At 39.6% G+C, this 12,125-nt stretch overlaps 1 protein-coding gene across 18 annotated transcripts in view; it reads right to left on the bottom strand.

Moving 5' to 3' along the window:
* Positions 1–12,125, bottom strand: part of sox5 (SRY-box transcription factor 5) — a 251,315-nt gene that overhangs the window by 106,159 nt on the left and 133,031 nt on the right. For 12 of the 18 annotated variants that reach the window (XM_044107520.1, XM_044107507.1, XM_044107514.1 and 9 more), the window contains exon 1: positions 883–1,140. The exons of 4 other annotated variants lie outside the window; for them this stretch is intronic. In XM_044107520.1, the coding sequence (XP_043963455.1) occupies positions 883–959 (77 nt within the window). In that variant the 5' untranslated portion in view covers positions 960–1,140. Of the gene's footprint in view, positions 1–882; positions 1,254–12,125 lie in introns of those variants that run through there. 2 more of the 18 variants (XM_044107506.1, XM_044107509.1) reach the window with 1 other exon arrangement.

The following is a 12,125-nucleotide window of genomic DNA, read 5'->3' as shown; positions in this document are numbered from 1 at the left end:
ATTAGCATAAGGCATAACAACGAGAAGAGCGTACAGATTGAGAACAGGATTAACGGAGGGGTTTGTTTTCTTGCGTTGAGTTTGGATTAAAACAACAACAAAAATACGCCCTCCCCCCAAAAATGAAATACATTTATGAGATGAGGCAATTCCTGATTGGAAAAATAAAAATAACAAAAACGTAAAACTTAAAGAAAAAGAAAACGAATTCAGCTGAGCATTTCTATGCTCTTGTGAGCGGCTGATTGTGCCTAAATATATCCGGCTGCTACAGAAGGAGACGCATGAGCGCTGACAGGGAAGCAGAAGTAAATAAAGTTGTGGCGAGAAGCGGAGATGAGATGATGAGAGGAGATGATCGCACATTCTGACTGACACGTTTCGCCTCGTCTTTCTGACTTGTGCTCGTTTGGGTTATTTATTTCTTTTTTGTTTTGCGGTTTTGTCTGTGGAAGATTTGAATGAGCGCAAGTTTTACTCCGGACGGACAGAAAAAGAGTGAGGGGGGACGCCGGGGAGGCGGACAGGGGGGAGTGGGAGTCATCTGTCACCGAAGCTTAAACAAACACATTTCCGGACATATATTGCTCCAGCTTTGCATATGTTATCTGAACTAAGAGGATAGGGAGTGAATCATCAACTCTGTCTTAACATTTCATCTCACAGTCAAACTCCGCTCAGACAGTTACTTCACGCACACGCCGACCCAGTCTTGTTTTCACACACTTTACACATTTACATCTATTTGTGTTTGAATTGTCCCCTCTCTGAATCCCGGGTCCGCTCTTCTCTCTGTCATCTGCATGTGAATGTGTGTGTTTATATTTATATATCGGCGTGTGCGTGCGTGGAAGTGTATGAGCGGCAGAACGTGTCACGTACCTGTTACACTCCTGAGGTAGCTCAGGCTCAGTGAGCATGCTGGAGTAAGGGTCCGTCTCTCTCGACAACAACAACATAAAACAGTCCGACAATGCTTCAGATGAACAAGGTTAGTCTCCCCCAAAAACAAGACGGGATTGAAGTGATCCTTCAACCTCTCACACACACTGCTGTTTCTCTCTCCCTCTCTCTTGCTCTCGCTCTCTTTCACTCTCTCTCTCTCTCTCTGCTCACACACTTCCAGCCTCACACCCTCCCTCTCCGTCTTTCTCTGCGCCTCTGTCCCTCCTCTTCTCCCTCCCTCGCTGTAAGCTGTGAGATCTGGGCTCAGTTCTTAAAGGGACAGCAGCCGAGTATCCTTTGCTCAGACTAGACGGAAAGAGAGAGAGAGAGTGTGTATAAGCAAAAGGGAGGGTCTACTTGATCAGAGGGTTCGTCAGTCCATCAACTCAAATGCACGGCGGTGCTGCCCCCTTCCTCAGGTCCTTCCTTCATCCTTCCCCCCCTCCAACCCCAACCGAACACAGTTTACAGAAACGTTAAAGTAAATAGCCAGATGTGTGTTTTCCTTTCTACCATTGTACACTTTTAATCAAAACACCAGGATCCAAAAATGATAAATTCGCCATGCAGGATATCAGCAAACATACTAAGTTTTGCAAAACAAAACAAAAACAGCGTCTCTGCCTAGCAACCTTCAGCCAATGTCATGAGGCTAGGAGGCTGGTGGCTAGATCCAAGTATCAGGGTGATTTGTTGGTTTTAGCAACATGATGCCAAACGAGTAACTTTAAGCAGATTCTAGCGAGGATTGTGAGGCTGTACAGCTGTGGCAAAGAGAAGAAAAAAACAACTTTCCTCCTGTTTTAGTTTAACATGTTTGAGCCACAATGTGACCCTGACATCCCTAACCAAGCAGTGTTGAAGACGTCGACCGTCTTCAGGACCTAAATTTTGATGTTTTATATTTTTTGTGACTGTTTGTATCTAAAGCTGCTTTCACATCAGTTGTGAGATGCATGATATAACTGACACAAATCACCTGACTGAGTCAGGGGCTAAAATTGTGTCCGATGGATGAGAGAAGAGCTTAAAAAATTTTTTTTGAAAAATGTAAACACGGCTATAATGGAAGATAGTGTTATTTGTTTATTGAGAAAAGCCCCATGAAAACTTTAAAAAAGTCCCAGTAAGCTACAAAAAAATATATAAAATTTAAATCATATCTAAGGTACATCAGCTGCTCACCAAAGAATAGGGGTGCAAAGATACACAAATATGTACTACAAACTTGGTGTACAGTCCCTTTAGTTTTGAATGCATGTGTACCGAATGAATACAGCAACGTTTTAAAGCTGAACACATGCACAATGTTTACGTGCGTGGAGCTACGGTCCGTCGTGCAACTTTACGCAAACGTGAAGCAGAAACAAAACAGCAGGACTCGAAACTCAGTTCTGATCGACCGCAAGGCTCATGTGAACAGTTTACGTCCCCAAGCAACCCACAGAACAACGATTATGTCACACAGCATTACATTGCTTAAGGAAGTAAGAATGGATGGAGCCGTCTATGGATCTGTCTTCAAGTTATCCACCAAGATGAACAGAGACAGTTGTCAAATGATCATAGCATGAAGACAGGTAACAAAAAGAGCGACATAAAAGTTGAATGACATGCAACAGTCATTATGACTGCAAATGCTTTGAAAACAATCGGATGCATGTCCGATTTAGCACCATATGTTGAAGTGGCACAGACTGTGACTTCACATGCTTTTGAGGGCCGTTGAAAGATCGGTATTGGGCTGTTCGGACTGCTGTAAATAGACCACTATTGGTCGCATTTGGGGGAAAAAAATAGCCGATTTGGGAGGCATTTGCCTGTTGCGTGAAAGTAGCCATATTGCACTACATTGAGGAAGCAGAAAAAAGCAAGACTGAACCAAAAGCTTGCCGGCATTTTTAAACAATTGAAGCAACTTCATGCCGAATGTAAACACCAATGGTATTGGAGAAAATGAGCTCATGTCCAAATGCTACTACATTGACTGGCATTCAACCAGCCTCTAAAACGTGTGCAGAACTTCCTATTGTAATTGTTTACACACCAAATATACCATAAAATAAACAGTCTTTTCACGACATCCACTCTCTGCTCTAGAAGGGAGCAGCCAATCAGAGCTAAGCTTTTTAAGTAGCTTTGTGTCTAGGTATTTCAGCTTCCCAAGCTGCATTTTGTAGGTGCATACTGAACTTGGACTTTAGTGTAGCTTTACAACCCTACATATGCAGAAACGGGATATTTTTCAGAAAACGTCCTCTGAGCAACTGGAATGTTTGAAACATATGCAGTTAAAAATAGCAAAAAAGTAAAAACAATAAATATCAGTAATTTCAAAGAATTTTCCAAATTTTGTGTTTAAAAAAAAAATATTTTAATGAAAATTAGATGTCCTTGGTTGGCCTCTAAATTCTAACCACTGACGTCCGCTACAATTTATATATGTCATCTGTTGGCTTTTCTCTGAAAACCTTTTATCTGGCCCCATCAATCTATTAAACCTACAGCATTCTGTTTCAGACACTAAGCTCTTTTACATTTTGGTTCCTCGTGCCTTAAATCAGACACACCCGAAACAGAGATGAAAGAGCAACAGGATGTGTGACATCAGGCATTCGGGGTCGGATTGTCGATGAAGTGAGCATAACAAACGAGGCTGAACGCTTCAGACAAATGGAGGGAGTTAAAAAGACATTTAGATATCTATTTTACTTTTATTTTGCTATCCGCCACTCCTTAGCTGCCTGTTGAAAAATAGATGAAAACCCATTCAGCTGCTTTCAGTTTAATGTTAATTGTAACGTAAATAGCAAATAAACATAATGGAAAGGTTAACAGGGCATTATGAAAACTAATACATTTACTGGATGCGTGAATTGAAAGGTTTATGTTATCTCTAGTAATGCCTTGGACTAACCAGCGTTTAATTGGTTAACTTGTGTTGTTCCTTCCTCTTTCACTGTCCCTTTGGTTCCAACGTGTTAGTGAAGCAAAGCCGTTTTGTGCTCAACTTTGATACACATCATGCTTTTCACATGATTGGCTATGCGAACGGAATAAAGCGGCAGAACAGTGGATGTGAAACAAACCTTGAAACGAGATTAATATGAGGTATCCTGAAGTTCAAGCCTTTGGATTCCTAACAATGCCGTCTTGGAAAAGGTCAGCCATGTTGCCTTTGAAATTATTTCTTAAATCATTTGCTTTCAGTTTTGGTGTCTAACTCTAGTTGGAAACAGAAAGGCGACGTGATAGATGTAAAATAAGGGGTGAATGATGCCGATCAGAGTTCTCTCCATCTTTGCCTCCAACCATACATGTTTTAGCCGCATGGCTCAGCGCACGCTTTGACGCTTTAAAATCAACTAAATGGCATTTCTAATGCATTTAACAGAATTAATAATGGACCTCTGCATGTTATTACGTTCCTGTCATTACAATTTAACACTGACGTGAACGTGAAAGGGGGGGAAGCCCCTCGTACACCGTGGCCACTTGCCAAATATCAAACGTAATGAACCTGAATTCATGCTCTCTTGAGGCAATCTTGAGATAAATGTCACTTTATTACTGCGCGAGCATTAATGTCAACATGTTTGAGTAATCCATCTCTGTCAATTTATGCAGTGACTTTTTTTTTTTTTCCTCTGCTGCGCTTAAACCTGGCTGGAAGATTTGTTACCATTAGCTCAAACGGCATTAAGTGGCTTTTTTTTCTCCACCTTTTTTTTTAAACTAAAAAATATGCATAGGGAATAATTTCTTCTCTTTTTCTGCAGATTTCTGTGACGTGCAGATTTGATCCTTCAGGAACACAGCTGAACTCGCCCAGCAGGGTTCAAGCTCAAGATAAATACAAACACGCTCAGACAGCACACATATGCAACCTGACTGAAACCTTGACCAATCCACCACACCCTGCATGTCCTCAGGTGTGTGCGAATGTGAGTGTGTGTGTGTGCGTGGGTGTGTGTGTGTGTGTGTGGTACATGCATGTGTCTGTGCTAGCAGTGCATGCTGCTTTCAGCCCTTAGTGCTGTCAGTCATTATTAAGGGTGTGTGGTCTGGGTGTCACATATATGGCCAATCCAGCTATTGTTCTGGAGCTCAGAGAAAAGCAGAGCTGACGGGCTGCCACTTCTGCCGTACTTTAAAAAAACACACACACACACACACACACGCCAGCACACACACAAATTGAGCAGAGAAAGGCAGTCCTCTCTTAAGGTGGGCTTCAAATGCACAGGTGATGCCTCAAACATATGTTAGCAGCTTTTTTTTATACTTCAACTGAGATTTACAGTGATATTTTTACTGTTTCTTGGCACCAATGGCAAATAAAGGACACTAAAACACCTGAACACCACTGTAGTATAATGTCAAGTGGAAAAATTTAGAAAACTCAAACCTTTAACTGCAAAACATTTATTCAGTGGGGGTAAAAAAATAGAAAAAAAGGGACATTTAATCAATAAATCCCTGCTTTCTGTTTCCCCTGGGTATAAATTTGATGCGACACATTTTTCTACTCCTCTTCAAAATAGCAAATACAGCAGAACATATCGTTCAAATAATTAAAGTGTTGGTTGATAACTTTAAGTCGGAGACTAATGATGAGAGTAACTACTTGCTAATCAGAGCTATAGATACAAAGTTTAAGAAAAAGTGAGTAAAAAAAAAGCAACACCACTTTGATACAGAAGCAGGTGGGTTATTTAAACCAAGAGACTAAGCTGCCACAATGAAATGTGGATTCATATGCAGGAATGACAATAAATGTGGACGTCGACATTTTTGAAGATTTACCAATTTGAATACTAAAAATGCAATAAATGCAACTGTTATGAAAAATAGCTCTTCCATAGTTCAGATTTTCCAATCCAGAATACAGTTTTATATAAAGTTTAAGCCAACGATGGGGAACCACCGTTTATGGCCTTCTCGCCTTAGACTTGCTCCCACTTTACAAATCCAGCCGTTTATGTATTTATCTCTGGTGTTTGTTAATCTCTTTGTGTTCACCAAATTACAGTCAAATCAAACTTTTCCTTCTGAGTGACTGACTTCTTTTAAAAGTCTTTTGACGTTGCAGGCCTCCAACATGGAACCATAGAAAATATTCGACTTATTTCTGATGTAACAGAAATAAGTCGATTACATTTGGACAAAAACTAACACAGTTTGTGATGCTCTGAGGTCGCTTTGCTGCCTGTAGACCTGTTGACTCACAGTAATTGATTGAGTTCTGCTGTCTGCCAAATAGTCAACTAATAAGCTGTTTTAAAAAAAAAAAATCCTATTTACATGAAAGGCAGTTATGTTTGGTGACGTCCTCTTAAAACACAGCTTTATTTCTGGGAGCAGAGATGCGTCAAGTATGGATATGTTATGTGTAATTTCATTCCAACAGCAGATGAGCCCAATAAAATCACCATTTCTTAATTTTACAATTTCTCAATCACTGTTTTCCAATTAATGCCCCAAGTTCTTGAGTTGTGGTCAAAAATGTATTGGCACAATAACATCTTATCAACAAAATCTAATCATGCCAACCAAGAGGTCCAAGTCAATGTTTGTGCCAGATTCAATGAAATCCAATCAAGCCATTCTTTGTTCAGAAGTCGGAAATAGCCAAAGAGCAAAAAGAAGAAGAAGAAGAAACAAGGAAAGGCCCATTCCACTCGCTTCCAGAGCCAGTTCTTCCATTTTATGGCGATTTAATAAAATTATTCCTCATTTAATCAATAACATCTCAGATGACCTGTCTAACCGCTGAACAGACAGTGGTACAGTACAAATAATTTGCATAGCTGCTTGAATATTAGAAAATTAAGAATTGCTGGAGATAGAAGCACCAAGCAATTTCAAGTTTCATGGAAACTGCTTAATAATAATGATTGAAAAACATTTCTTGGTCTTAATCCAGTCGATTGTCACGCTAACAACAGATTAAAAAGTACAACTTAGTTTATACAACAACCAAACCGAGACTCTCTGCAACTTTTACATTCCCATGGGAGCCACAAATCCAAACCAACTCTTTTGCTTTCTATAATGTGAACATTACAGTATCACTCTCAATCAGTGGCATTAGTTTTCGATTTACCTAATCTAATTCATGGCCAGATGGAGAAGAATATACTGGAAGGGCTAAATCTAATCGCATTCCCGACTAAATTGAGCCCCGATTGAACACAGCATCTCTCCTTGACCCTGTAAACAGCTGCAAAACCAATGATAACCTCATTTGTGCATTACAGAAACTTAATTTCTCCATTATGCGGCTGAGACGGCCGCGATCGGTCAACATAACGGAGCAGGGCTGACCTGGGCACACCCCTCGCCCCACTCCCCGCCGTCGCTCCTTCCCCCGTCTAACGACAGCTGGAAGAATGGGCATGAGGCTCGCATTCATATTTTGAATAGCTCTTTATGAAATTACCATTCACACAATGGTAAAGGCTAATAGCGTCTCAAAGATTTTACTTGCCATGAACTTGGCGAAGATTAATTTTGACTTAATAATGGATGGCGAAGCGGACAAAAGACGATGTAAACTATAATGCAAATTTACAAAAATCGATGTAGTTCGGTGAGCTGCATAAAAACATGCTGTTTTTTTTTTTATCCAAAAAGCTGAACACAGGTCAAGCAGCATAACATGCTACATTTTTTATCTAAACAATAAATGTTTATGTAAATACAAAGGGCTTATCAAAGATCCTTTGTATAAGCTCTTCACAACCAAAACGTATAAATCAAAGTATTGGTAAAATGTGAAAAAAGGGATGAAAACAGAAAAGAAACAAAAGGAATGATTGATTCTATCTTTGGACCCTGACAGTTGTCTTGCATTAGGAGTTGACCATGAGCAAGAACAAGCAGAGATCAGCAGGATATAGTCGCAGTGTTGGAAGACAAACGTTTACCAACACACACGTCTCTGACATTTCCTCAAACATTCTTGTTCCGCATCATGCAAATTCTGAGATAAAGACGTCGGACACAATGCGGCAGATCAGTATTTAGGGACAGTGGCGGTTTTCAGTGCAAGCTCCAGATTACTTTGCAAAAATGGCATAGTTTGCATTTAAATAGGTGAGGAATGAGCATGCTACCATTTGTCAAATATTGCTTTCCAGGCAGGCTGAGAAGCAGAGCTCTCAAAATCCAGATTTTTTTTTCTTTCCCTTTCCCAATTTATTTCAAAACGGAAAAGTTTTGCATTCTAGTTGTGAGTGAGTGATGTGTTCGTGAAGGTTTGTATTTCAGTTTACAGCTAATTGTTCAAAAACCCTGTACAAGAAGCGTTTTTAAGATTTTAAAATTTTGTCTTGCGTTTCCAGTCGTATCACATCGTTTCTGTCCTTCAGCGACAGATTTTATAGTGCTGTCAGCAACATCCTCCCTGACCCATCTGCAGTATTTCCTGATCTTCACAACGACACATGTCCACTGATGTTCTCTAGCAAACCTCTGTAGAGTGTAGAGGCTGAAAACTGTGAATATTTTTTATCTCACTTCATGCTTCTAGGGGACTTTGTGTCAATCTTTTACATAAACTGCAAATAAAATCCGATACAATTCAGGTTTGTAATATGGGGAAATGTGAAAAAGTTAAACAAGTATCAAAATTTTGCAATGCACTATGCTTTTTTTTCATCCTGCCACCCAGTGTGTGTGGATAAACCAATGGATAAGGAACCGAATTTAGATGAAGGAAAGCATAAACTGGCCCTTCTTCCTAAGGTTCTTCCTGTTGCCATCGCTATATCTCATTTTATACTTTTGGCAACATCATGTAACAGTTTTTTCCGTAACATGAGCGGTGAACTGTCCCTGTCTACTTTGTCTCTGCCTCAGTCTGAGGCCGTGCGCACGTATCAATACCTCGGGAAGCTTTTCTTCTCTCTTTTTCTCTCTCGTGTCTCCAAGGAGAAGAGGAGAGGCCAGCGTGGAGAGGCACAAGACCCTGTGAAGTGGTTTTATCGTGGGAAGAAGTGCGCAGGCAGAAGAGTCCGTCTGAAGGCTGAGTGGCAGGCAGTGGAAACCATTAAGATAGAGCCACTATCTCTTGCTGCCAGGGCCCTTTTAATATGAGCAGGGGCTCAGGCCAATGCAATCCACACACACACACACACACACACACACCGACACACACACACCTTCTCTTCTTTGGTGTGTCAAGTGACATGAAGTGACATGGATGTGGACATGTGTGTGTTCGTTTTACACTTACAACCAAGTCTGTCTCTTTATCTCTGTCTATTTTGCAATCCCCTCCCCTCTCTCTCCCTAAGCCATCAATCTCTGCATAGACTGGAAAACTGAGCAGGTAAATGGGGAGGTGGACAGCTAGAGACAAGATGACAGACAAACAAATTGCTTTGTCCCACTTTTCTCAAGGTATCGTGAGACGAGTAAAGTACGATAACGTGGCCAGAAGATTTATCGCTTAGAGAGAAGCAGAAGTTTAAACTTGACGTCTTGTTTTTAGGTTTTATTTTGCTTTTTGTGTCGAAAAACGTACAGATGCTTTGCTCTTACTTCAGTGTTACGAAAAGTTGCTTTTATAGCAAATATTCAAGAACCTGATTTATTGTCAGCTGCATTTAAACAGAGAAACAACACTTGTAATTACAGTACAATACTATTACTTTTTGCGATAATAAGTTTATTACTGTAAATTGATAGATGGTGTGTTAGGTCTGCACTGAATTAGACCCAACAGTGGTTGTGGCAGGACACACCTAACCTTAAAGAGGTTAGGAAAAGTTGACAATAAAACCAAACAAAATACACCGGTTATAATTGGTTGGACTCTCCTGGGGATTTTTATGTCCTAGATAATCAAAATATATTGGTATGATTACAACTAGAGATAACAGTTTTCACACTTAAGCAACTCTGATGGCAAGTGGAATATAATAGAATTCATTAAAAGGGTGTAATAAATTTTATGCCAGTAAAACTGATTCTTTTATTATTATTATTATTATTATTATTATTATTATTATTATTATTATTATTATTTTGTCCTTGGAAGGACAAAGAGCATCACATCTCCTATTAGAAAGAAATACTTATCTTTAAGAACTGCATAAATATTAAAACCAAATATTTCGTTTTTAAATTTCACGGTCGTGGTACAATAGGTAGGTGCCTTGATTTTGGTGCAACAAAAGCAAATGTCAGGTTTGTTTACCCACCTCAAAACAGAGACCCAAACAAACCAACAGTCTCACAAGGTTGCCAGTTGGTGGCTCGTAACTTTATTTCAAAACAAACATTTTAATATTCTTTTCAAGTCGAAGTAAACAATTCCTGACAAACTGTTTGTATGAACTGAAGACAACAGAAGATAAAATCTGACTTGGAGGTCTTGTCTCAAATTAATTTGTCGTTTTGCTAAATAATGTGAAATATAAGACGGCACAGAGGCGGATAATTCTCTGTTTAATGCGTCTGAAGCTGGAAGTGAGATTATTGAGTCGCATCATACCCAAACTGAGTGGGCCGTCACTAGATGCCAATAAACCAGTGACTGTAGAGCTCATACCGTAAGCAATACAGGCTCATGGCAAAGAAATACTTTCCAGTCTATGCATTCAAACACTAATGGAGCATGTTCACTGACAGACTGGACAGCAGTTCGTGCTTCTAGCTTAATGGCATACAACCAGTCATATGTTTAAATCTGAACTTGGCATTTACTTCTGACTTTCCAAGTTAGAACTTCAGGAAGTGCTCCAGTAAAAATGGCCACCTTATAACCAGAAATTGCGACTTCTAAGTAGAATTACATCACCCACTAACTTCTCCCCAGACAATGAAATATCAAGACTTTCGAATAACCTGGTCTCACACCACCTGGTGGCACTTAGCTTAGCACTTTAAGAGTTTTTACTTGGTGTCATTAGATTAATAACTTTCTGGTTGAATATTTAACTGTTACAAGAATCCAGGAGGCATTGTAACTAAAGAAATGCTATGGTTAGTCAAACATCCACCACATGTTCCATCCGCAGCTACCCCAGTGTCACTGGAAGCTAGGAATGTTAGCATGCTACTGTTTTGAAGCTCCTGTGTGCCATTTTTGCTTGATACTTTGGATGAGAAAAATTTTAGATCTTTATTATTTAAATGAAGGCAGCTAAAACCCGTGCATGTGGGCTAAATTTCCCTCTTAACTTAACTGACCTGTAACATTGGCCTTACAGTCAGAGGGCTTCTAGTTTGGAGGGTTTGTTTTGGTACCTCAGGTTTTCCAGGAACTCCAGTTTCCATATGCTCAAAAGTGTTTTAGATTAGTTGATTTGAAATTCATTTTTGGAGTAAATGTGAACAGTTTTCTCACGTGTATCTGTATTGACCAGCGACCGTAATGACCTCTAGCACATCTTCCTTTTAATACAGCTCTAAGCAAGAAAAGGGAGAGGATAAATGAATGAAAGCATGGTTCACTCTTTTGTCAGACTTTCTAAGAGTCTTCATTGGAGTTTGTTTTTCTTATTACATCTTTTCTGACATGGATGTGGAATTCACATGTAATATTGACAGACCTTTCCCTGCCATGCCCCCTAAGTGAGCTATAAGCACGACGCAAAGAACTGTATTGTAAACAAGCTGTTTTTCTCACCAACAATGGCTGTGTGGAAAATTAATTAATCATCTGTACTCTTTGTGCGAATCTTAACTCATTCCTAATTAGCTCCTCTCCTTTAAAGCATCAAGTCGGTTAATTATGAGTGAGGGAAACAGGCTGCTTCTGGTGTCACTAATTTATTTGTAATCCTCAGTGCTGTGCAAGAGCGAATGGCTGGAGAGGACAATGCGTAGTGGTGAATGAAAAGGAGTCCGTGTCACATCAGGGTTAATGAAAAACTAACCTGGGAAGATAAATAAAAAAGTGAATGATTTACAAAAAAAAGAAAGGAAAAACAAAACACCAGGTATGCGCACATCAAAAAGACAGAAGCACACAAAAAGTGCAAATACATGCTTGGATACACCATGTATTTACATGCTGCATACACCATGTGTATCCATGTTATTGTTTCTAAGACATACGCTCTTTTGAAATACTGCTTAGACGCAAGAAAATTTACAGTTGGTAAATTTTGCAAGAGTAAAAATCAGATGTTTTCTTGGTGGCACTTGAGCGTTTTTTTTTTTTTGTT

This window comes from Gambusia affinis, linkage group LG23, assembly GCF_019740435.1.
Source record: "Gambusia affinis linkage group LG23, SWU_Gaff_1.0, whole genome shotgun sequence".
NCBI lineage: Eukaryota > Metazoa > Chordata > Actinopteri > Cyprinodontiformes > Poeciliidae > Gambusia > Gambusia affinis.
Note: the sequence above shows the minus strand (reverse complement) of the source record. Positions and strands in the feature narration are given on the sequence as shown.